The 25,439-nt window shown below is 47.4% G+C and overlaps 1 protein-coding gene and 2 long non-coding RNA genes across 7 annotated transcripts; 1 reads left to right on the forward strand and 2 right to left on the reverse strand.

Annotated features, from left to right (window-relative positions):
• Nucleotides 1-1,776: 1,776 nt before the first annotated feature.
• Nucleotides 1,777-4,060, reverse strand: LOC144339076 (uncharacterized). Of its 2 annotated transcripts, XR_013413733.1 has the most exons (4): nucleotides 3,989-4,060; nucleotides 3,498-3,523; nucleotides 3,322-3,379; nucleotides 1,777-3,064 (listed from the first exon to the last, which is right to left on the reverse strand). It is a non-coding gene; the product is annotated as an uncharacterized LOC144339076 (long non-coding RNA). The 2 variants fall into 2 exon arrangements; XR_013413732.1 differs by lacking the exon at nucleotides 3,498-3,523 and having other exon boundaries at nucleotides 3,957-4,060.
• A 99-nt stretch (nucleotides 4,061-4,159) lies between these two features.
• On the forward strand, nucleotides 4,160-15,100 carry EIF2B5 (eukaryotic translation initiation factor 2B subunit epsilon). 4 transcript variants are annotated; one of them, XR_013413378.1, is made up of 16 exons: nucleotides 4,160-4,382; nucleotides 5,436-5,560; nucleotides 6,770-6,955; nucleotides 7,047-7,224; nucleotides 7,315-7,395; nucleotides 9,794-9,871; nucleotides 10,133-10,445; nucleotides 11,629-11,774; nucleotides 11,998-12,139; nucleotides 12,261-12,362; nucleotides 12,536-12,643; nucleotides 12,811-12,901; nucleotides 13,187-13,321; nucleotides 13,881-14,006; nucleotides 14,384-14,494; nucleotides 14,672-15,100. XR_013413378.1 is itself a non-coding variant. In XM_077990506.1 (16 exons), the coding sequence occupies exons 1-16, from the start codon at nucleotides 4,188-4,190 to the stop codon at nucleotides 14,729-14,731; spliced, it is 2,298 nt and encodes a 765-aa protein (XP_077846632.1). In that variant the 5' UTR covers nucleotides 4,160-4,187; the 3' UTR covers nucleotides 14,732-15,100.
• Nucleotides 12,437-25,315, reverse strand: LOC144339064 (uncharacterized). Its single transcript, XR_013413719.1, has 3 exons — nucleotides 24,494-25,315; nucleotides 15,431-15,618; nucleotides 12,437-14,066 (listed from the first exon to the last, which is right to left on the reverse strand). It is a non-coding gene; the product is annotated as an uncharacterized LOC144339064 (long non-coding RNA).
• Between the last annotated feature and the right edge of the window lie 124 nt (nucleotides 25,316-25,439).

The following is a 25,439-nucleotide window of genomic DNA, read 5'->3' on the forward strand; positions in this document are numbered from 1 at the left end:
ATTAAATGTAGAATTACCACATGATACAGTAGTTCCATTTATTTCAGTGAAAGCAGGGACTGGAACAGATATTTGTACAATCATGTTCATATTGGCATTATCCGCAATAGCAAAAGGTGGAAGCAACCAAAGTGTCCATTGACAGATAAAAGGATAAATAAAATGTGGTATCTACAGTGGATTATCATTTAGCCCTTAAAAGGAAGGAAGTTCTGAAACATGCAACAATATAGATGAATCTTGAAGACATTATGCTAAGTGAAATAAGGCAGATACAAAAAAAGTAAATACTATGTGAGTCCTCTTATATGAGGGACCTAGAGCAGTCAAATTCATAGAGACAGAAAGTGGCACGGTGGTTGCCAGGAGCTGGGCTGAGTGGGAAATGAGGATTGTGTTTAATGGGTACAGAGTATCAGTTTTACAAAATGAAAAGAGGTCTGCAGATGGATAGTGGTGATGATAGCACAACAACGTGAACGTGAGTAACACTACAGAGTTGTATACTTAAAAATGGCTAACTTCAATCAATTTTCCATGCCAAGGTTAAAAAATTGTTAAGATGATAACTTTTATGTTCTGTTGTATTTTTACCATAATCTTTTAAAAAGAGCCTCAGCCTTGGGAGAGTCAGGAATTACTTTTGTTTGTCTACAGTTGATCACATACTCAGTTACTGACTAGCAACAACCAGTCATTCATTCAACAAATATTTAGTGAGCATCTGCCTTGTACCAGTTACTCTTCTAGACACCTGGGCTATAGTAGTGAATAAAATAAACAGAAAGCCTACAGAGCTTATATTCTAAACTGATTTCATATTCAAGACTCATTTTGAAATCTAAATTCAGAGAAAGAAACAGAACTAGCCTGGGCAACACAGAAAGACCCCATCTCTACAAAAACTACAAAACTTAGGTGTGGTGGCAGGTGCCTGTTGTCCCAACTACTCTGGAGGCTGAGGAAGAAGGACTGCTTGAACCCAGGAGTTTGAGGCTGCAGTGAACTATGATTGTGCCACTGTATTCCAGCCTGGGCAACAGAGCACAACCCTGTTTCCAAGCAAAAAGAAAGAAAGAAAAGAAAAGAAAAAGAGGCTGGGTGTGGTAGCTCACGTCTGTAATCCCAGCACTTTGAGAGGCCGAGGCAGGTGGATCACCTGAAGTCAGGAGTTTGAGACCAGCCTGGCCAACATGGCGAAACTCCATCTTTATTAAAAATACAAAAATTAGCCAGGTATGCTGGCGTGAGCCTGTAATCCCAGCTACTCAGGGGGGCCTGGGTAGGAAAATCACTTGAACCTCAGAGGCGGAGGTTGCAGTGAGCCAAGATCGCGCCACTGCACTCCAGCCTGGGTGACAGAGTGAGACTCTGTCTCAAAAAAAAAAAGAAAAGAAAAGAAAAGAAAAAGAACCAGAACTGGCAGTTGACCAAATATATGAAAAAAAATGTTCAACCTCACTGAAATAGATAAATGCAAATTAAAAATACACTTATTTTCCTTTATAGATTGGTAGAAAATCCAAACTATTGACAAAATACTTTGTTGGTGAGGCTATGGGGAAACAGGCACTCTCATACATTGCTGGTTTAAGTGCAAAATGACACATTGTCCAGGGAGAGCAATTAAGCAATATCTCTATGAGTTCCACCAGTGCCTCATCAGACTTGCCAGTGAGTTCAACAATGTACCCTCTGCCATGGGAATTACATCCAATTTGAACCAGTTACTCTAATAATAAAGTCTAAGAAATAAATGCAAATTTATAAAGACTATATGTAGAAATACGTTTATTGTGGCATTATGTGTAATCGTAGAAACTGCAAAAAAAATCTGCAATATTTCTCAAGAGAGAAATGGTTGGATAAACAATGGTATATTCATGCTATGGAATTTAATGGAATCATTGAAAATTGCTACGTTTGTCTACATTCCCTCATATGTTAAATAAAAATCAAGTTGCAGACAAAATGCATAACTATCAAAATAGCTACGTTACCTTCACAATGTGTCAATGCCTGTTCTAAGGGCTTTTCATATATTATTTCATTTAATTCTCACAAGAACCATATGGGATAAGTATTATTATTATCCCGTTTCAAAGATGAAGTCCAGGCATAGAGAGGCTGAGTTGCCCAAAGTTACCCATCTAGGGTCTGGAAAGGAAGCCAGGCAGTCTGGCTCTAACATACCAGCATATAACCATAATTATCTAAACATAATTCTGTGTTTGAATACATGTGGATATACATATATTATATTTGAATACATATGTATGGGTGTGTGTGTGTAGGCATACACTCTAGCTCTAGTTCGAGATATACAAATTTAGGGAGGAAATGAAACGAATACCCATCAAATTATTAAGAATGGTTATGACTCTACAGATTGGATAGGATGAAAGAAGTGGGGAAAGGAAATTTTACTTCTTTACGTAGTGTGTGTGAGACAGATTATGTATATGTGGTTTCCAATATATTTCAAGTAAGTTTAAAAAAAAAAAAAGTTTGAGAGAGTCTTCCTGAAACTCATCTATTAAAATCATATCCATATAGCTACCAGTCTACAGAATTTTAAGACCTGGATTTACCATAAGCACAAATGCTTTTCGGCAGCGGATTCACCACTTCCCAACTTCCCAAGGTTGCGGGAATCATTTAAAATAAATGCTGCAATCGGACCTACTTTCCATACCCTGCCCCCCAAGAGTGTGTGTGTGTGTCCTATTTAATTCCTCCCCCCGCCCCCCATTTCTACCTCTGGATTTGTAAGGCAGTTGAACATTCCTTTTCTACAACGTGCATTCATTTAATTGAAAACTTTTACTTAATTGCCTTCAGCCTTTCCTTTTCCAGGATAAATCAAACGGTTTTCGTTCAGCACCCTAACCAGGGAAGAAATGACAGACTCCTCGGTTCCACGAGGCGAGCGCCGGGACACGACGGGTCAAGTCGGAATCGCCACGTGGAAACAACGCTCAGCATCGCAAACTTCAAATCCCGACGTGCAACGCGGGGCGGGATGGGAAGTTTGCAGGAACTGCAGAAGCCTGTGGCGTGGAACCTGGACAGGTCCCGTGCAAAAAGGGCGCGATGCTTTACAGAAAAGCTTCTTGCCTCCCAAATGACGCCCAGGCTTCCTGCCTTGTTCCACCTCTTTCCCACGGCCCCGCCCCTCTGCAGGGTTGGTTTATTCCCCGCAGCCCCCGCATCTTTCCCCAAAGAGAGAAAGGTGCTGCTGCGCCTTTTCAAGCCTTGGACCTTTACGCCCGCACTTTCCTCTGCCCAGAAAGCTTACTGCTTAATGCCAGTACAACTTACTGGTGTGCCTGGATCCACCCCTGTCTCCACTCTGCTTAAGACAGAGGAGGATGATAGGCTGGAAGAATGAATAGATGACATTAAATCGTCATTGTTATCCCCACATAACTTGGCAGCAAGATTGTGGAACTCTGCAGTCTGACAGATCGGGTTCCAATACCAGTTCTTCCACTTACTAGATGGGTAAACTTCCTTCATCCTTCTGAGAGTTCAAGAAATGTTTGCTGAACGAATGAATAAGATGTTTTGCAGAGATATGTGACGAATTAAATGAGATAATGCTTGTATCGTGCCTAGCCCAAAATCAGCGCTCAATGGAATTACTAGTCTCCCTACTATATGCCACCTTCTCTATGCAGGTTCTGAGTTCCTCGCAGCGGGGGGACATCTGGCTCGGTTCCATCTCCCCAAGGCGCTGGGTTCCCAGAAGTTTCTAGAATGAATACGGAGGGCTACATATTTCACATGCGCGGGGCGGGGAAACTGCTGGACGATTACAGGTTCCGGATGGAGCTGGCCCCTTCGTGGCGACCACAAATCCTATCACGCTGCAAGAATCTCGACTTGTTCACAGACAAATGAAGGCCGACGATACTTGCAGACCGAGTCTGACGTCTATGGGACCCCACCCCTACCCTGCGCCTCCAGGGGCCGGGACAACCGCGACCGGTCCCCACTCCTCGCGCCTCCGGGATCAACCTAGAACTCTGTGGGCGCCCGCAGAAGACGCATGCGCACTGCTCCCTCCTCGTCTCCTCCTTCCCTTCGTTAATTAGTTCATCGCATTTCAAGTGCTGGATCCTTTTTGTCCCTTATTGCGTGCGGTGTCAGCTTCCTTGCGGAAGTGGTGGCCGTGAGAGAAGAAGATGGCGGCCCCTGTAGTGGCGCCGCCTGGTGTGGTGGTTAGTCGGGCCAACAAGCGCAGCGGCGCGGGGCCGGGAGGCAGCGGTGGCGGGGGAGCCAGAGGGGCGGAGGAGGAACCGCCGCCGCCCCTACAAGCAGTTCTGGTGGCCGATAGCTTCGATCGCCGCTTCTTCCCCATCTCCAAGGACCAGCCTCGGGTGAGCGCAGCGCACGCGAGCAGCCAGAGGGCAGGAAGTGTGGCAGGGCTGGAGCAAGTTCTCCTTTCGGCTAACTACTACGGCAAGCCTTTGAAGGACTTGTGTCCATACTGTTATCCTAAAACCGAGTTTACGTGGTTAGGAAGGAGGCAGAGGTACTGTCTTAAACCCTGATGACTGCTGACCAAGTTAGTGGCCGGCAGATTTGGGCATTGGTAATGCTGTACACCTCGGGTTTGAAAGGAATGAAGAGAGCTAAATGTAGAAACAGCGCTTGAGAAAGTCTTCACGCGGGGATTCAGTGCCCCTGGAAGAGGCTGCGCCGCTTTTAACCTTGCAGATGACGGATGCTTAGGTGAAAAGAAACGACCTTTTGCCTCTGAAAGGGCGGTAATATGCCTTAAAAAGAACAGGCTAGATCTCGGTCAGTGTACTTTTTTTTTCCCCCTCCAGGTTCTAATGATACCCGGTGCTATCTGTCGAAAGGACAAAATGGGTTTAGTGGTTGATTGCCATCAGCCCCCGAGTTGTCTAGACAATGGAGTATTGAACTCAGCTGGGTCGTTCAGCAGCCCTCAGTTCAGAGAGAGGGAACTGCATGGGATTTAAGAAAATCCTCTCTAATTCTTTCGAAAAAGCCTAATGGCTGTTCATTTTTGAAAAGTGACGGGAGATGGCTAACCTCTGACACTTAGAAAGGGATCAAGGAAGGAAATCTTATGGGGAAGAAGGCCTTAGCAATGCTTAAATTTATGGAAATATGATTGATTTCCAGTATTATCCTTTGCCAGCGGTGAACTGCCATTCTGTCACAGCTCTGTGTCTGATACAAGGCACACAGATTCTGTACTTACCATCCCCAAATTGCAACGTTTCAGACTCAGGCTTAGAGCATGACGTGAACATCAAAGGCAGGAACCTGTGTACCTTTGAATTGGAAAGATACAGCAAAATTACACCATTTGGAAATATTAATAGAGGAGTGAAAATTGTTGCAGTGGGGTATCCAAAGGGATTCGAGACCTCAATTTTTTTTCATCTTCTATCCTTCAGGTCCTCTTGCCCCTGGCCAATGTGGCATTAATTGACTATACTCTGGAATTCCTGACTGCCACAGGTGTACAGGAAACATTTGTCTTTTGTTGCTGGAAAGCTGCTCAAATCAAAGAACATTTACTGTAAGGCCCTGCAACTTTTCTTCTTTTCTTTCCATGTTTCGCCATCTTTTTCCAGTTTCTTCAGGATGAATATAACTAAGGGGAAATGTGAGAAGGGAAAAATGTGTCTACTTAGACGTCATTGTAAGTTCTAAGGGTATTTTTTACACTTATCAGGAGGTGAGCAGCTGAAACTTTGTATCTGTCTGTCTTGGGTTTTCTATGACAAAGATTAAAGAATAAACTTGGGTTTTTTCTGAATCTCATTATAAAGTTTGGTCCCAGTGGACTTTGCTTTTATGTAATGGCTTCAGTATGGAAGTTACAACGATAACATCTTTGTTTTCCCACTGAGTTTCTAAATCTTGTTTGTTCTCACCTTCGAGGATATAAATGAGTTCCTTGTCATTTTTGTATTCCCACTGCCTAACTCAGTCCCAAGCATGTAGTGAGCACTTACATGTTTTTTGAAATCTTGAAAACTAGGGAATCTGGCCGGGCGCGGTGGCTCAAGCCTGTAATCCCAGCACTTTGGGAGGCCGAGGCGGGTGGATCACGAGGTCAGGAGATCGAGACTATCCTGGCTAACATGGTGAAACCCCGTCTCTACTAAAAATACAAAAAACTAGCCGGGCGTGGTGGCGGGCGCCTGTAGTCTCAGCTACTTGGGAGGCTGAGGCGGGAGAATGGCGTGAACCCGGGAGGCGGAGCTTGCAGTGAGCCGAGATCACGCCACTGCACTCCAGCCTGGGAGACACAGCGAGACTCTGTCTCAAAAAAAAAAAAAAAAAAAAAAAAGAAAACTAGGGAATCGCATCACTTATGGAAGTCCAGGAAATAAAGACTAGGACATTAGCATGGTCTCCATCAGACAGTTGCTAAATGTTATATAGATTGCAGAAGGGGAAAGCTGACATGAAGTGTGTTCCCAGGGTACTTTGTGTACCCTAGGCTTCAGCAGGATTTTGAGTTCAAATTGATGTTTAGGGACAAGGGGTCAAGGTATGGAGGGGAAATAACCATGTTTCCTAACCCATAAAACAAGACTGGTGACACAGGATGCTGAAAGCATTCATTGTAGTTCATGATTCTCTTTGAAGTTGAAGACGCTGGCAAGAACCCAAAAAAGCCATTGAGGACTGTGAATGCTGAATGGGGGTGAAAAATGGGGAAGGCTCAAATGATATTTATGCTTGATATATTCATTCCCCTCACCCTCCCTTCCTTTAGGAAGTCCAAGTGGTGCCGCCCTACATCTCTCAATGTGGTTCGAATAATTACATCAGAGCTCTATCGATCACTGGGAGATGTCCTCCGTGATGTTGATGCCAAGGCCTTGGTGCGCTCTGACTTCCTTCTGGTGTATGGGGATGTCATCTCAAACATCAATATCACCAGAGCCCTTGAGGAACACAGGTCAGGATGGGAAAATGACAGGAACAAGGGTTAAAGACCAGCAGAGCCCTGAGACTGCTTTTTGCAGTTCTCTCCCTCCTGTCCTTTATAGGTTGAGACGGAAGCTAGAAAAAAATGTTTCTGTGATGACGATGATCTTCAAGGAGTCATCCCCCAGCCACCCAACTCGTTGCCACGAAGAAAATGTGGTAGTGGCTGTGGATAATGCCACAAACAGGGTTCTCCATTTTCAGAAGACCCAGGGTCTCCGGCGTTTTTCGTTTCCTCTGGTGTGTGGATATCTGGGATCCTTAGAGGTGGGGAAGTGACAGGCTTCAGTGGGAGAAACGAATTAAAGTCCTTGTAACTTCTCCCCACAGAGCCTGTTTCAGGGCAGTAGTGATGGAGTGGAGGTTCGATATGATTTACTGGATTGTCATATCAGCATCTGTTCTCCTCAGGTGAGCTCTTTAGGGCTGGGGCTACACACCCAAAGAGTAGAACTCTGTATGTCTGTTATTGCACCCTTAGAAGGCCAGGGTATATTTCTTCTCCCTCTTTATTTTCATTATTTTTATTTTTATTTTTTGAGACAGAGTCTCATTCTGTTGCCCAGGCTGGAGTGCAGTGGTGTGATCCCAGCTCACTGCAAACTCTGCCTCCTAGGTTGAAGTGATTCTCCTGCCTCAGCCTCTTGAGTAGCTGGGATTACAGGCACACACTACCATGCCTGGCTAATTTTATATTTTTAATAGAGATGGGGTTTCACCATTTTGTCCAGGCTGGTCTTGGCCTCCCAAAGTGCTGGGATCACAGGCATGAGCCACCACACCTGGCCTTATTTTCATTTTTATTTATATATGTTTTGAGACAGGGTCTCGCTCTGTGGCCCAGGCTGGAGCATAGTGGCACTGTGATGGCTCACTGCAGCCTCAACCTGCTGGGTTCGGGTGAACCTCCTGCCTCAGCCTCCTGAGTAGCTGGAACCACAGGCATGAACTACCACTGATTTTTGTATTTTTTTGTAGAGACTGGGTTTTGCCCTGTCCAGCCTGGTCATGAACTCCTGAGCTCAAGCAATCTGACCACCTCGACCTTCCAAAATGCTGGAATTACAGGCATGAGCCACTATGGTTTTTGTTGTTGTTGTTTTGAGACGGAGTCTCACTCTGTCGCCTAGGCTGGAGTGCACTGGCAAAATCTCAGCTCACTGCAGCCTCTGCCTCCCGGGTTCTAGTGATTCTCCTGCCTCACCCTTTCGTTTTTTTGTTTTTTTTTTTTTTGAGACGGAGTCTCGCTCTGTCACCCAGGCTGGAGTGCAGTGGCCGGATCTCAGCTCACTGCAAGCTCCGCCTCCCGGGTTCACGCCATTCTCCTGCCTCAGCCTCCCGAGTAGCTGGGACTACAGGCGCCCGCCACCTCGCCCAGCTAGTTTTTTGTATTTTTTTTAGTAGAGACGGGGTTTCACCGTGTTAGCCAGGATGGTCTCGATCTCCTGACCTCGTGATCCGCCCGTCTCGGCCTCCAAAGTGCTGGGATTACAGGCTTGAGCCACTGCGCCCGGCCTGCCTCACCCTTTCAAGTAGCTGGGACTACAGGTATGCGCCACCATACCCGGCTATTTTTTGTATTTCTTAGTAGAGGTGGGGTTTCACCATATTGGCCAGGCTGGTCTCTAACTCCTGACCTCAGGTGATCCTCCCGCCTTGGTCTCCCAAAGTGCTGCAATTACAGGCGTGAGCCACCGCACCCAGACTTTTTTTTTTTTTTTTTTTTTTTTTTGAGACAGAGTTTCGCTCTTGTTGCCCAGGCTGGATGCAATGGTGCGATCTCAGGTCATCGCAACCTCTGCCTCCTAGATTCAAGCAATTCTCCTGCCTCAGCCTCCCAAGTAGCTAGGATTACAGGCATGTGCCACCACACTCAGCTAATTTTTGTTTTTTGTTTTTTTTTTTTTTTTTTTGAGACGGAGTCTCGCTCTGTCGCCCAGGCTGGAGTGCAGTGGCCGGATCTCAGCTCACTGCAAGCTCCGCCTCCCGGGTTTACGCCATTCTCCTGCCTCAGCCTCCCGAGTAGCTGGGACTACAGGCGCCTGCCACCTCACCCAGCTAGTTTTTTGTATTTTTTAGTAGAGACGGGGTTTCACCGTGTTAGTCAGGATGGTCTCGATCTCCTGACCTCGTGATCTGCCCATCTTGGCCTCCCAAAGTGCTGGGATTACAGGCTTGAGCCACCGCGCCCGGCCTAATTTTTGTATTTTTAGTAGAGATGAGGTTTTACCATGTTGGTCAGGCTGGTCTCGAACTCCCGACCTCAGGTGATCTGCCTGCCTCAGCCTCCCAAAGTGCTGGGATTACAGGCGTGAGCCACTGCAGCCAGGTTTTTTTTTCTTTTTTAGAATCTGTTGTAAAGCAAATATCTTGTCTCCAGTATCCCACTGGGAGTCTCTTTGGAATTCTGGTCCATGTCCAGCTGTCATAGGGTTTGCTAGGTCTCTGGGGGTTTATCTGTGCTCCTAGAGAATAGTACTTAATCCTGGCCAAGCGCGGTGGCCAAGGTGAGTGGATCATGAGGTCAGGAGTTCGAGACCAGCTTGACCAACACAGTGAAACCCCATCTCTACTAAAAAAAAAAAAAAATACAAAAATTAGCTGGGTGTGGTGATGGGCACTTGTAATCCCAGCTACTTGGGAGGTTGAGGCACAAGAATCACTTGAACCCAGGAAGCGGAGGTTGCAGTGAGCCGAGATCATGCCGCTGCACTTCAGCCTGGGCAACAGAGCTAGACTCGTCTCAAAAAAAAAAAAAAAAAAAAAAGAATGGTACTTAATTCTAGCCCACTCCGCTTCCCTTCCACAGGTGGCGCAACTCTTTACAGACAACTTTGACTACCAAACTCGAGATGACTTTGTGCGAGGTCTCTTAGTGAATGAGGAGGTGAGAAAAGTCTTCCAATGCCTCTTTAGGAGAGAGGAGAAGGCTATGATTGTATCTCATGCTGGTAACTTTTGATCCCTTTTTGTGTTTTATTGAGGCTTAGGAGGGAGGAAAAGCCGGGGGCAGGAGGAACAGTACACAAAGAAGAGTCTTTGTGGCAGTGAGAGGCAGAGGGGAGCTTACGAGGATTAGAAAATTTGTACTTTGGGGCATTCTTCCTGTCTTTCTTGCTTAGGTGACCTCCCTTTCCTTCTCATTCAGATTCTAGGGAACCAGATCCACATGCACGTAACAGCTAAGGAATATGGTGCCCGTGTCTCCAACCTACACATGTACTCAGCTGTCTGTGCTGACGTCATCCGCCGATGGGTCTACCCTCTCACCCCAGAGGCGAACTTCACTGACAGCACCACCCAGAGCTGCACTCATTCCCGGCACAATATCTACCGAGGGCCTGAGGTCAGCCTGGGCCATGGCAGCATCCTAGAGGAAAATGTGCTCCTGGGCTCTGGCACTGTCATTGGCAGCAATTGCTTTATCACCAACAGTGTCATTGGCCCTGGCTGCCACATTGGTGAGCACAGGTGGGGAATCAAGCCAACCATCCTAGGAACAGGAACCTGGGAGGTGCATGTCTCCAGAAACACAAGGGATGGCTACACAAGGGACAGTCCCTAGGAATAAGGAACTAGAGTGGCTACCTCAGGAAAGGAGGAAACAGGGATTTGAAAACAGTGATACCTTAATTTGTGGCCTGTGAGCCTCTCATTGGATGACTCTTCACATTCCAGGGTACCCTATAGTCACATTCAGGAGCAAGCAGATAATTAACATGCAGTAACAACATCTGTTTAGCACATTACAGTTTACAAAGGGCTTTTATATACATTGTTTCATTAATCCTCATAATTTACAAATAAACAGGCTCAACAAGATTTTCTTGCCCAAGGTCATTGGCAATAATGGTGGGACCTGAATCTGGGTTTTCTGATTGTAAGTCCAGTGTTCTTTTTAGTCTACCATAACTGCCTGGTTGGCCTCTTGGTAACTCATTTTGGTTGCAGTAATGTGATGCTTCTAATAGTACTTCCCCTTTCCAAGAACAACAGTAAGGCTCAGATTCTAGGGGCTGAGTGTGGTGGCTCATGCTTGTAATCCCAGCCATGGTGGGAAGATCGCTTGAGCCCAGGAGTTCAAGACCAGCCTGGGCAACATGGCGACACCCCTTCTCTGCAAATGATACAAAAATTAGCCAGGCGTGATGGCACGTGCCTGTAGTCTCAGCTCTCCGGGAGGCTGAGGCAGGAGGATTACCTGAGCCCAGAGGTCGAGGGTGCAGTGAGTCATGATCATACTACTGCACTCCAACCTGGGTGACAGAGTGAGACCATGTCTCAAAAGAAAAAAAAGACTTGGATTCTAAAATGTACCAGAAGAGGTGGAATTATTTGGTTCTGCTTGTAGACATAGATATGATTCTAATAAGGTTTTTTAGTTCAGAGGGTCCCCAGAAATCCTGAAGGTTCTCGGGTTCTTAAGCACTGTATATAGTCTATAACTGTTGTAAACTTGGTGAAGTATCTTCTCTTCTCAGGCTTGGGCTTAGGGGGTGAGTGGGTGTTTCTGGTGACTTGTGGGATGGGGAATGAGAGTTAGGTGGGAGCTGTGCTGGTGTCAGTCAGCCCTGTCCTTTATGAAGGGCTCTGCTCTGCAGTTGGTACCCTTAGTGACCCAGAGGCCTTCCCATCCTGAGCCAGGTGATAACGTGGTGCTGGACCAGACCTACCTGTGGCAGGGTGTTCGAGTGGCTACTGGAGCACAGATCCATCAGTCTCTGCTTTGTGACAATGCTGAGGTCAAGGAACGAGTGACACTGAAACCACGCTGTGTCCTCACTTCCCAGGTAAGACCTGATGTGTACTGTGCACGGGCCCCAAATTGAGTGGCAGTCACATTGAGCCAGAAGGGACATTATTTCCACCCATAATCCTGTCTGAGTTGAGAGAACAAATCCGGTGGTTTCATTTACCGTCTAGGCTTAGTTTAAAAAAAAAGAAAAAAGTTGCTCTCATTATCAGGATGCGCTTTTCCTCCACACACTAATGGTTGTGTTTTTTTTCCCCTAGGTGGTTGTGGGCCCAAATATCATGCTGCCTGAGGGCTCGGTAATCTCTTTGCACCCTCCAGATGCAGAGGAAGATGAAGATGATGGGGAGTTCAGTGATGATTCTGGGACTGACCAAGAAAAGGAGAAAGTGAAGATGAAAGGTGTGAGATTCGACAGGTGTGGGGCATCTGTGTGTCTCGCTGCCTCATAGAAGAACCAGTGTTTCCTCCTGGAGGGATTAGTGTTTCCGCTGGGCCCTCTATAGATCATTGCCTTTTCCAGGTTACAATCCAGCAGAAGTAGGAGTTGCTGGCAAGGGCTACCTCTGGAAAGCTGCAGGCATGAACATGGAGGAAGAGGAGGAACTGCAGCAGAATCTGTGGGGTGAGCTAGGCCTGATGCCTGCCCTCCTACTGAATCGGAATATTTTGAAGGATAATGAATACTTCAGAGTCGCATTACTTATTCACTCCTTTATTTATGCAGACAGGGCAGGTATATTGCTCTCTGTCGATGGCTCTTTTTTTTCTTTTTCCTCACCCATTATGGCTTCTCAGGACTCAAGATCAACGTGGAAGAAGAGAGTGAAAGTGAAAGTGAGCAAAGTATGGATTCTGAGGAGCCGGACAGCCGGGGAGGCTCCCCTCAGATGGATGACATCAAAGGTGAGTGGCCAGGGGAGAAATGCGCTGGACTGGTTTATTCTCTGCCTGGATCAACTAGCCAGAGGCTTGTGTTCCTCAGAAAGGGTTTGGTATCAAGTCAAGACTGGATGACTTAGAGCATTTTGGAATGATGTTGGCCCATGAACTTACTCTTGCTTTGATTCCAGTGTTCCAGAATGAAGTTCTAGGAACACTACAGCGGGGCAAAGAGGAGAACATTTCTTGTGACAATCTCGTCCTGGAAATCAATTCTCTCAAGTAAGAGCAGCCCCTCCCTGTTCTCCTCGGGGTGATCCCAGGAAAGTAGAGGCTTTCTCGTAAGCGTTTCTTCTCCAAATAGGAATGTATTCCTTTGAAATCCCAAATGGAAAGACCAGTAGTATTTGGAGCAAGGAGAGCACTATTAAGTTCTAGCCTCAGCATAGACTTTCTCCTTCCTAAACCCTCCCCTTCCATATTCCATCCAAATTCCTCTTCAATGTCTGTCAGTGTCATAGTTCTAAGCCTGCTGAAAGGCCAGTGAAGGCCCTGGTGTCACCCCAGTCTCCCCACAGGTATGCCTATAACATAAGTCTAAAGGAGGTGATGCAGGTACTGAGCCACGTGGTCCTGGAGTTCCCCCTGCAACAGATGGATTCCCCGCTTGACTCAAGCCGCTACTGTGCCCTGCTGCTTCCTGTGAGCAAAAATCGGAGCTGAGTACAAGGGATTGGGTAGAGGCAGATACACATCCTTGCTGTACTTGACTTTAAAGGAAATCAGGAGTAGACTAGCCTGTTATATTGGGTATATGACTTCTGGTTCCTTTCTCCTTGCCTCTGGAAGCTGGTTGGGCTCTAGAGCAGCCTTGGCTGGTTCAGAGGGGTCAGGTTGAGTTCAATACTGACTGGCCTTTGAGACTCCAGGATTCATACCATCCTAGGCCCCCAAAGGTATACTCGGAATGGACCTTTACATTCAGACTCTATGGCAGCAATTTGACCCAACACAAGATCAGCCTCTGGGGTGGGAATAGGTATTTTGAGGCAGCCTATAGCATCTGATCCCCTTTCACCTTCCCTAAGGAATCTGTTTTTCCCAAACCCTGTCAACAACTCCCAAGTCCCTCCGACATAATTCCACAGAACCTGTATCATCTCCCTCTTGTCCACCCATGTCATCAATATGGATTTGCTTGGATGTCCAGGTACAGGTGAATGCTCAGGAATATATTGCAGCTCCCTTCTTTCTTCCATAGCTGCTCAAGGCCTGGAGCCCTGTTTTTAGGAACTACATAAAGCGTGCAGCCGACCACTTGGAAGCGTTAGCAGCCATTGAGGACTTCTTCCTAGAGCATGAAGCTCTTGGTATTTCCATGGCCAAGGTGAATATGACCTCAAGCCCCATTCTTCTGCACTTGCTTTCAAATGAGGGTTTGTGACCACTGTGGGAGACATAAAATAGAAGCTAATGTGAATCCAGTATGGACCATCCACTCCCCCAATATCATGCTTATTGCTAGAATAGTACAGCTTGGAGCCGGGCTAGTAAGGTAGCCATCTGGGAGGTGGTCTGGAAATGTGCAAAGCTCTCCTCAGCAATAGTTCCAGAAGTTAGACCTGCCCCAGGAGCAGAGTGAACAGCTCACTCTTGTCCATTTTGGAGGAGGCTACTCAGTGCGTAGAGGGATCTGAGGGCCTGGTAGAGTATCCTGCTGGACTCTCCAAGGCCCCTGAGGTTCCCTTTGTTGGTCTTTTGCAGGTACTGATGGCTTTCTACCAGCTGGAGATCCTGGCTGAGGAAACAATTCTGAGCTGGTTCAGCCAAAGAGATACAACTGACAAGGGCCGGCAGTTGCGCAAGAATCAACAGGTGTGTCAGGCTGCCCTCCTCTCGTCAAGATGGTTATCTCATTCCCAGGTCCTGGCCCCTAGACTCTAGGGTGGTTGGTTTCTGAGGCTCTGGTTGTTAAAAGCTGTTTATCTGCCGAGGGGAACAGGAGAGTTGTGTGCACCTCCCCCAGCTGATCTCTCCTTTGCTTCCTTACAGCTGCAGAGGTTCATCCAGTGGCTACAAGAGGCAGAAGAGGAGTCATCTGAAGATGACTGAAGTCACACTGCCTGCCCCTGTGGGTGTGATTGAGTACCCTCCTGGCTCCTGGGCTGGGACAAGTAAGGAACTAGCTGCAGAGGGATGAATGACCACCATCCAGGCTGAGACTGAAAGGAGCAGAGGCTGGAACTACAGTATTCTCTCCCCTGCTAGCAACCATGTGCCTCCCATCCTGACTGTGGAATTGGGATGTGGGAAGTGTGGCTGGAACAAAGCTTCTGCCTAGGGAGGAGCTAAGCAGGCCCTGCAGTTGGAGGAAGGCCAGAGGAACAGCTTTGTGCTCCGGCTTTCCCTCAGGGAACAGCAGAGAGCAGCTGGCTCTCTCTGCTGCTTGTATATGTTAATATTAAAAGAGAGAGCGGTGTATTTGGTTTGTCTCCATCCCTGACTAATCAGCCAGTGAAGTATGTGACCAGAGTCACATGGTAGCCTTTCCTTAACACCTGGGGGAGAGGGAGGACAGAGGTTTCCAGCCACTAGGTGGTACTGTGGTACCTTGCGAATTAACCTTTCCCATGGTTCATGGGTAGCAGAGGGCCGAGGTTCTTTTCCATCCTCTGGGGACCAACTTGTGATCCTGGGGTGATGTGCCTAAGCCCATTTCCATAGAGTCCGATTTTGAACACTTTTCTGCCAGAGGGTTATGTTGCCAACCATAAGTAAAGCCCATTAGACGTGTCAGTTCCTCTCACATACCTTTTCCAGTTGATCTGGTACTCGTTCTGTCAGGAAGGTGGGCCACTCTTCATCTTAAAAATAAGGAAATCAGGCCGGGCGCAGTGGCTCAAGCCTGTAATCCCAGCACTTTGGAAGGCCGAGACGGGCGGATCACGAGGTCAGGAGATCGAGACCACTCTGGCTAACACGGTGAAACCCCGTCTCTACTAAAAAATACAAAAAAAACTAGCCGGGCAAGGTGGCGGGCGCCTGTAGTCCCAGCTACTTGGGAGGCTGAGGCAGGAGAATAGCGTAAACCTGGGAGGCGGTGCTTGCAGTGAGCTGAGATTCAGCCACTGCACTCCAGCCCCGGCGACAGAGCAAGACTCCGTCTCAAAAAAAATAAATAAATCAGCTCAAGGTCACATGACTCTTGAGGGATAAAGCTAAGGACTTGACCCTCAGAATGCAGAACTCTGTACTTCAGCATATTGTGTTTCAGTGAAGGGGAAATTGGCCCCACAGACAAATATAACCCAGAGCCAGTAATGGAAGTTCCAAGAACACAGGAAGGCCCTGTGAAGGGTGCTTCCCTTGAGAGTGTTTACTATGTGACAGGCAAATAGTTTTCACATATTGTTTCGTTAACCCTCACATGAGCCCTATGAAGTCTTATCCCCATTTTCATATAAGGTGCCTGAAGCTCACAGAGCTTCCCTAACTAGTAACTGGTAGAGCCAGGTTTGATATTGGACTCTTGACCTGGAGCTTGTCACTTTGCTGTATTGCTTTAACTTCAACCAAAAGAGACATGCCTTTCTGTCTTTTCAAGTTCCTTGTCTTCATATAGAGTGAGTCAATAATTTTGGCCGGGGCCAGTGGCTCACGCCTGTAATCCCAGCACCTTGGGAGGCCAAGGAAGGTGGATCACCTGAGGTCGAGAGTTCGAGACCAACATAGTGAAACCCCATCTCTACAAAAATACAAAAATTAACTGGGCGTTGTGGCAGGCGCCTGTAATCCCAGCTACTCGGGAGGCTGAGGCAGGGAGAATTGCTTGAACCCGGGAGGCGGAGGTTGCAGTGAGCCGAGATTGCGCCACTGCACTCCAGCCTTGGCAACAGAGCAAGACTCCACCTCAAAAAAATATAACAATAATAATTTCCTTTAGTGGTACTTAAACTGTGGCTAATGTGACTGTTGTAACAAGCGATGCTCTGCCCCCCATCCCTACTGCCCCAGACATTACAGATCAAATGGTTGCCTTTATTCATTTTAGTTGGGTAGAAAGACATAAACTGTCCCAGGCACGGTGGCTCACGCCTGTAATCCTAGCACTTTGGGAGGCCGAGGTGGGCAGATCAGCTGAGGTCAGGAGTTTGGGACAAGCCTGGCCAACATGGTGAAACTCCGTCTCTACTAAAAATACAAAAATTAGCCGGGTATGGTGGCGGGCACCTATAATCCCAGCTACTCGGAAGGCTGAGGCAGGAGAGTCGCTTGAACCCAGGAGGCGGCAGTTGCGGTAAGCCGAGATTGCACCATTGCACTGCAGCCTGGGCGATGAGTGAAACTCCGTCTCAAAAAAAAGATATAAACTGAGGACATGGTGACTGATGTCTTCGAAGTATGAAGGCATTACTGGAAAAGGAAAAGACAGGCTGGCCAGGGTTTGGCTTAATTTACTTTTCTAGTAAATCTCAGTTTCTGTCTCGTCAGGTACAGGATCTAGTATCTAGTATGAAGATTCTGGCATTATGGCATGGACCTAGTACAGTGAGACACAAGTAACTTACAAGGCATCCCTGATCTGTACTGAATGTATAGCAGAAATCAGAAGTAGTCTACGGAGCTTTTTCGGAAAGAGAGATTACTTCCAGTTAGGGTGATTAGGGAAGGCCTTACAGAAATTTGATGCTGGAGTGGCCTAAAAAATAGGCTGGAAGGATGCATTAAAAGCAAAACAAAAACTTTCCAGTTAAATATGGAAAATTAAACATATTAGCTTTTATGTCCCCTCCAAAAACTCTATTGAAAACCAGTAAAGGAATTATTTTAAAAAGGCATGTGACCTGGCCGGTCTCAGTGGCTCACACCTGTAATCCCAGCACTTTGGAGGCCGAGGCGGGTGAATCACCTGAGGGCAGGAGTTCAAGACCACCCTGGCCAACACAGTAAACCCCTATTAAAAATACAAAAAAAAAAAGGCGCAGTGACTCGCACCTGTAATCCCAGCACTTTGGGAGGCTAAGGTGGGCGGATCCCCTGAGGTCAGGAGTTTGAGACCAGGCTGGCCAACATGATGAAACCCCATCTCTACTAAAAATACAAAAATTAGCTGGGCATGGTGGCAGGCGCCTGTAATCCCAGCTACTCAGGAGGCTGAGGCAGGACAATCACTTGAACCTGGGAGGTGGAGGTTGCAGTGAGCCGAGATCACACCACTGCACTCCAGCCTGGGGGACAAGAGTGAGACTTCATCTCAAAAAAACAAACAAACAAAAAAATTAGCTGGGCATGGCAGCGGGCGCCTGTAATCCCAGCTATTCGGGAGACTGAGGCAGGAGAATCACTTGAACCTGGGAGGCAGAGGTTGCAGTGAGCCGAGATCAGGCCATTGCACACCAGCGTGGGGGACAAGAGTGAGACTTCATCTCAAAAAAAAAAAAAAAAAAATTAACCAGGCATGGTGGCGGGTGCCTGTAATCCCAGCTACTCAGGAGACTGAGGCAGGAGAATTGCTTGAACCCAGGAGGCAGAGGTTGCAGTGAGCCGACATCGTGCCATTGCACCCCAACCTGGGTGACAAGAGTGAAACTCTGTCTCAAAAAATACATATAATAAAGCCATGTGACCCAGTAATAAGGAAAATAGGAGGTGACAATGAATGAGAGATGCCAACATTTTGGAAGATGAAAAACAGAAGAGTCGACAATGACTTAACAGAGTAGAATGAGTTGGGTTCTACCTGCTGAGGGAGTTAGTGGCAAGAAGTAAGCCAATGTGCCCTTCTGAACCCAGAAAAGGTTCAGCACCTCACAGGAGGGTATGGACGACGCTGAGAACTAGGGGTGGGGTGGAAGGACATTACTCGATGATCTGTATAAGAAAAAGCCCCGCCAAGTCCCAACCTCATCTGATCCAGCTGAGTGATTATGCCTACTTCTCCCCTGCATAAAACGGGAGATTCCATCTCTGGAGAAATGGTAGGAAGGAAGTTAGCAGATAGACTTAAGGTTTCCTAAGCCCAAAGGTCACAAGTTTCCAGACCAATTGTCCATGAGTGCCCAGCATAATGAATGAAAAAGCCCATGAAATTTCAGAATGTCCAGGGGAACTTAAACTATCAGAGCCTCTGCATTCAGCAGCAGGCATAGTGGGGATAGAGGTGAGGTATTAGATCGAAAATAGAGAACTAAGTGAAAATGCATGAGCGGTGAGACTCAACATCAGCACACACTGACAGAACCTCCGGTATAAAAAGAAACAACTGCAGGAAAAAAAAAAAAATGCCTATGCATACTGACATTTTTGGTTTCTTCAACAACAAATAAAGTCAACTTTCCCCCCACATGATCACCCTACAATGAAGCCTGTTCGTTAATAACCCTTGTAAATAGACTGAGCTTCCAATCCACTTTTTGGTATCTCACTGTTAAATGTGAATAGACAGCTAACGACCATTAAACATCTGAGTAACCTTCCAATATGAAAGACCAAAACAAATAAATAGAAAATTGAAACCAAGGAAACAATGACAAAGTAGGGAGCGTTCTGAAAACTTCATAGGGAAAAAGCTACAATAACTATTCTCAAAACTCAAAGAAAAGATATTGTGTCCATAAAGTACTTTAAAAAGGAAGAATTGGGCCGGGTGCGGTGGCTCAAGCCTGTAATCCCAGCACTTTGGGAGGCCGAGACGGGTGGATCACGAGGTCAGGAGATCGAGACCATCCTGGCTAAAACGGTGAAACCCCGTCTCTACTAAAAAATACAAAAAACTAGCCGGGCGCGGTGGCGGGCGCCTGTAGTCCCAACTACTCGGGAGGCTGAGGCAGGAGAATGGCGTGAACCCGGGAGGCGGAGCTTGCAGTGAGCTGAGATCCGGCCACTGCACTCCAGCCTGGGCGGCAGAGCGAGACTCCGTCTCAAAAAAAAAAAAAGAATTGGAGAAGAAAGAGTTCTTAGAAATTAAAAATAAGCAAACTAATTCCTTCTCTTGAGAATTGGAGGATTAGAGGATCAAATAGGAGGGTAATGTTTCACTGTATTTCCATTCTTACATACTCCTTGAATCTTGAATCATGAATATTTTATCTATCTAAAAAAAAAAAGTAGTTAAGGATCAATCCATAAGGCCCAAAATCATCTACTGGGCTGCAGAAAGAGAATAGGAAAAATCACTGGACATGGTGGCTCATGCCTGTAATCCCAGCCTTTTGGGAGGCCACAGCAGGTGGACTGCTTGATGCCAGGAATTTGAGACCGGCTGGGCAACATAGCAAGATCCCATCTTGATAAAAAATTTTAAATTATCAGCCAAGGGTGGTGGTGTGCGCCTGTAGTCCCAGCTACTCGGGAGGCTGAGGTGGGAGGATCACTTGTGTCCAGTTCAAGGCTGCAGTGAGCTATGATCACACCACTGCACTCCAGCCAGGGTGACAGAGCAAGACCCTGCCAAAAAAAAAAAAAAGGCTGGGTGCGATGTGACTCACACCTGTAATCCCAGCACTTTGGGAGGCCAAGGCGGGCAGATAACTTCAGCCCAGGAGTTCAAGACCAGACTGGCCAATGTGGTGAAACCCTGTGTCTATTAAAAATACAAAATTAGGGGCCAGGCACGGTGGCTCACGCCTGTAATCCCAGCACTTTGGGAGGTCAAGGTGGGAGGATCACAAGGTCAGGAGATTGAGACCATCCTGGCTAACACAGTGAAACCCCGTCTCTACTAAAAATACAAAAATTAGCCAGGCATGGTGGCGTGTGCCTGTAGTCCCAGTTACTCGGGAGGCTGAAGCAGGAGAATGGCGTGAACCCGGGAGGCAGAGCTTTCAGTGAGCCAAGATCACACTACTGCACTCCAGCCTGGGCGACAGTGCAAGACTCCATCTCAAAAAAAAATAAAATAAAATAAACAAAATTAGGACTGGGCGTGGTGGCTCACACCTGTAATCCCAGCACTTTGGGAGGCTGAGGCAAGCAGATCATTTGAGGTCAGGAGTTTGAGACCATCCTGGTCAACATGGTGGAACCCTGTCTCTACTAAAAATACAAAATGTTAGCTAGGCATGGTGGTGCATGCCTGTAATCCCAGCTACTCAGAAGGCTGAGGCAGGAGAATCGCCTGAGCCCAGGAGGCAGAGGTTGCAGTGAGCCAAGATAGCTCCACTGCACTCCAGCCTGGGTGACAGAGTGAGACTCCTTCTCAAAAAAAAAAAAAAAAAAAAAAAAAAAAAAAAAAATTAGCCACGTGTGGTGGTATGCACCTGTAATCCCAGCTATTCAGGAGGCTGAGGCACGAGAATCACTTGAACCTGGGAAGTGGAGATTGCAATTAGCTGAGACCATACCACTGCACTCCAGCCTGAGTGACAAAGTGAGACTCTGTCTCAAAAACAAGAACATTTTAATTACCATTTTTCCGTGTTTTTTTTTTTTTTTTTAATTGAGTTTTCCTCTGTTGCCCAGGCTGGAGTGCAGTGGTAAAGTCCTGGCTCACTGCAACCTCTGCCTCCCAGGTTCAAGTGATTCTCCTGCCTCAGCCTCCCAAGTAGCCGGGATTACAGGCACATATATGCCCCCACACCTGGCTAATTTCTGTATTTTTAGTAGAGATGGGGTTTCACCATGTTGGCCAGACTGGTCTCGAACTCCTGACCTCAAGTGATCCGCCCAGCTCGGCTTCCCAAAGTGCTGGGATTACAGGCATGAGCTACACGCCCAGCCTTTTTTTTTTCCTCCCCCCAGTAGAAACAAGGTCTTGCTATGTTGTCCAGACTGGTCTCAAACACCTGGGCTCAAGCAATCATCCCACCTCAGCCTCCCAAAGTGTTGGGATTACAGGCATGGGCCTGTTCTTAATTCAAGAATTGATTGTTGGCTGGGTACAGTGGTTCACACCTACAATCCCAGCACTTCGATAGGATCGCTTGAGCCAAGGAGTTCGAGGCTGCAGTGAGCCATGATTACCCCACTATACTCCAACCTGAGAAACAGAGCAAGGCCCCGTCTCAATAAACAAATAAATAAAACAAAGGAGTAAAGTATCCAGGAAACGAGTCCAACACAGAGACAGGTAAAGGGAATTTTGAGGATACAGATGCAGAGAAGTCCCAGGATGATAGGTGTGCACAGGCTGAGATAGCCAGCGGTGCTGACCAGAGCAAAATAATGGAAGGTTCTACCAAGCACTTTGAGAGGCCAAGGCGGGTGGATCACCTGAGGCCAGGAGTTCCAGATCGGCCTGGCTAACATGGTGAAATCCTGTCTCTACTAAAAATACAAAATTAGCCGGGCATGGTGGCGGGCGCCTGTAATCCCAGCTACTTGGGAGGCTGAGGCAGGAGAATCACTTGAACCCGGGAGGTGGAGGTTGCAATGAGCCAGGATCTTGCCATTGCACTCCAGCCTGGGCGACAGAGTGAGACTCCATCTTAAAAAAAAGAAAAAAAGAATGGAAGGCTTTAGGGAAAAATGGAACTGATGGATTATCTAATAGCTTTGATTGAGTGAACAAAGTGTGTATTGAGAAACTATTAGATTACATGGGAAAAATTAATGATAGGTATAATATATTAAAACAAATGAAAAAACAAGGCAATGATTAAAGTCAGAGGAAACAAAAAAGTTGTAAAGGAAACAATTATAAAACACACATGAGGCTGGGCGCGGTGGCTCACACCTGTAATCCCAGCACTTTGGGAGGCAGAGGCGGGTGGATCACGAGGTCAAGAGATTGAGACCATCCTGGCCAACATGGTAAAACCCCATCTCTACTAAAAATACAAAAATTAGTTGGGCAGGTGTGGTGGCATGTGCCTGTAATCCCAGCTACTCCGAGACCGAGGCAGAAGAATCGCTTGAGCCCGGGAGGTGGAGGTTGCAGTGAGCCGAGACCGCGTCACTACACTCTAGCCTGGCGACCAAGTGAGACTCCATCAATAAAACAAAAACAAAACAAAACACAATTTTAAAACCCCACATGACTTAGCAGTGAACATTTGCTCATAGTCAAAATAAGGTCAATACTAAGTACTATATTGACTTAGCCAAAAAGTGTGCTTTCACTATTTTAAGAGGGAAAGGTAAGGTGGAAGAGAGATAATCATCAATCAAATTTGGAAATCAATAAGCAATGTCTAAAATGCATAAATCAAGAACAAGTATTATGAGCTAAAGTACTGAGAGTGGTAGGGAAATAGGACAAAGAACTGCTGTTGTTTTTTGTTTTTTTTTTTTTTCTCACCACTATACCAATGAGGAGGATTGCTGTTTTGTTAAAAAGCTTTTTAAGGGCTGGGCGCAGTGGTTCATGCCTGTAATCCCAGCACCCTGGGAGGCCGAGGGGCGTGGATCACGAGATCGGGAGATCGAGACCATCCTGGCCAACATGGTGAAACCCCGTCTCTACTACAAATATAAAAAATTAGCCAGGCGTGGTGGCGGGCGCCTGTAGTCCCAGCTACTCGGGAGGCTGAGGCAGGAGAATGGTGTGAACCTGGGAGGCGGAGCTCACAGTGAGCCAAGATCACACCACTGCACTCCAGCCTGGGCGACAAAGTGAGACTCCGTCTCGAAGAAAAAAAAAAAGCTGTTTATGCAAACATATTACTTTGATAAAAAATTTAAAGAAGGTGAAGGAAAGGGTATGAAGTGACAATATATATAAGGTGTGTACAGGGGCTAGCAAGTGGGTTCATTTCCCTGAAGTCAAAAATGTGGCCAGGATATAAGACAAAAGCCTGTAAAAGTAGGTAGAGGTTAGATTATGGGGGGCCTTGAATAGGGATATTTGGGGGCTTTGGGGAATGTGGGAAGGTTTCTGAGCAGAAGAGGTATCTGAAAGAGGTTGTCATTCTAGTGCTTATTTGGCAACAGTGTACAAAATGGAGAAGGAGCCTATACTTAAGACCGTGGCATACAAGGCCCTATGTGATCTGGTCAGTCTGTTTCCAGCCTCATCTAGAACTGTTCCTTTAGTCACCATGGCCTTCTCATTCCCCAAATGTAACATGTTTATTCCTGCCTTGAGCCTGTATATTGGCTGTGCTCTCTGCCTAGAATGCTGTCACCCCAGATCTTCTCATAGCCACTTCATCCTCACTATTTCTAGGTCTTCTCTTCTGTAAGAGGACTTCTCTAACCACCCGGAAACCTCTTTCCCTTGTCACTATCTTTTTTGTTTTGTTTTGGTTGTTTTGTTTTTGTTTTTGTTTGAGGCAGAGCCTCACTCTGTTGACCAGGCTGGAGTGTAGTGGTGGGATCTCGGCTCACTGCAACCTCCACCTCCCGGATTCAAGCAATTCTCCTGCCTTAGCCTCCCAAGTAGCTGGCGCGCACCACCATGCCCAGCTAATTTTTGTATTTTTAGTAGAGAAGGGGCTTCACCATGTTGGCCAGGATGGTCTCAATCTCTTGACCCCATGATCTGCCCACCTCAGCCTCTCAAAGGGCTGGGATTACAGGCATAAGCCACTGTGCCTGGCCTAATTTTTGTATTTTTAATAGAGATGGGGTTTCACCATGTTGGCCAGGCTGGTCTTGAACTCCTAACCTAAGGCGATCCACCTGCCTCAGCCTCCCAAAGTGCTGGAATTACAGGCATGAGCCATTGCGCCCGGCTTCCCCTGTCACTATCATATCACTTTGTTTTACCTTCTTCATAGCAGTTGTCATTCTGAAGCTATGTATTTACAAGCCTATGTGTGTCCCTCCAGCAGACAGAAGGTCCTGAGAGCAGCCTTGTCTGTCTTGCTACCGCTATATCTCATGCAATATGCCTTACACATAGTAGGCCCTCAGTATTTATTAAATGAATTAAAAGTTACGGGGTGAGGAGATCTGTGAGGAACCGGCTATACCTAGTTCTGGTTTGAGACTTACTGTTTTAGGCGTGCATGCATCCACTTATTATTTTTTGTGTCGGGTGGGGGTGGGGGTGGGGGATGGAGTTTCACCCTTGTTGCCCAGGCTGGAGTGCAATGGCACGATCTTGGCTCACCGCAACCTCCGCAACCTCCGCCGCCCGAGTTCAAGCGATTCTCCTGCCTCAGCCTCCCGAGTAGCTGGGATTACAGGCATGCGCCACCACGCCCGGCTAATTTTTTTGTATTTTTAGTAGAGACGGGGTTTCTCCATGTAGGTCAGGCTGGTCCTAACCCTCGATCTCAGGCGATCCGCCCGCTTTGGCCTCCAAAGTGCTGGGATTACCAGCATGAGCCACCGCGCCCGGGGCCCACTTAGTCTTCATTCAATCCACTTACTAAACCACTACCTTGCAACTGGACGCTAAGATTATAGGGAGGAATCAGAACTGGATGCTGTCCAGCTCTCGAGATCAGTGTAGTAGACTCATTGACAGCAGTTGTGCTTCTCAAGAAACCCTGACTGGCCATGTTAAGGTCACTCTCCTCCAGGGATCCAGAGTCAGACCCACTCTCTTTCCCCAGGCCATTTCTGGGGACCAAAGCAATCCCTGCCTTCCACTCCTCCCGGACTGCAGAGCAGTCACCGATCCCACTTGGGTCCGGAGTCAGGGCCTTCAGGGGTCCTGGAACGCCGCCATCCCTGTGAATCTCCCCTTCCGTTTCTAGGGACCCGGGACCGGAGCGCCGCGGCCCAGCCAGTGGGCGGGACGTCAGTGGGGCCGGGTGGAAGCTCAGCCATCTGCCGCGAGGCCGGCGTCTCTCCGCTCTCCGCGGCGGCCGGGGGTGGGGCGCGCCGGGGCGGGGCCGCGCCGGGCCGGAGGAGGGGAGCGGGGGACGCAGCCCTGGGCCGGGAGGGCCGCGGCCACCGGAAGAGTCGCGGTCTCCAGTCCAGTCAGGAGAGT

Source organism: Macaca mulatta, chromosome 2 (assembly GCF_049350105.2).
Source record: "Macaca mulatta isolate MMU2019108-1 chromosome 2, T2T-MMU8v2.0, whole genome shotgun sequence".
NCBI lineage: Eukaryota > Metazoa > Chordata > Mammalia > Primates > Cercopithecidae > Macaca > Macaca mulatta.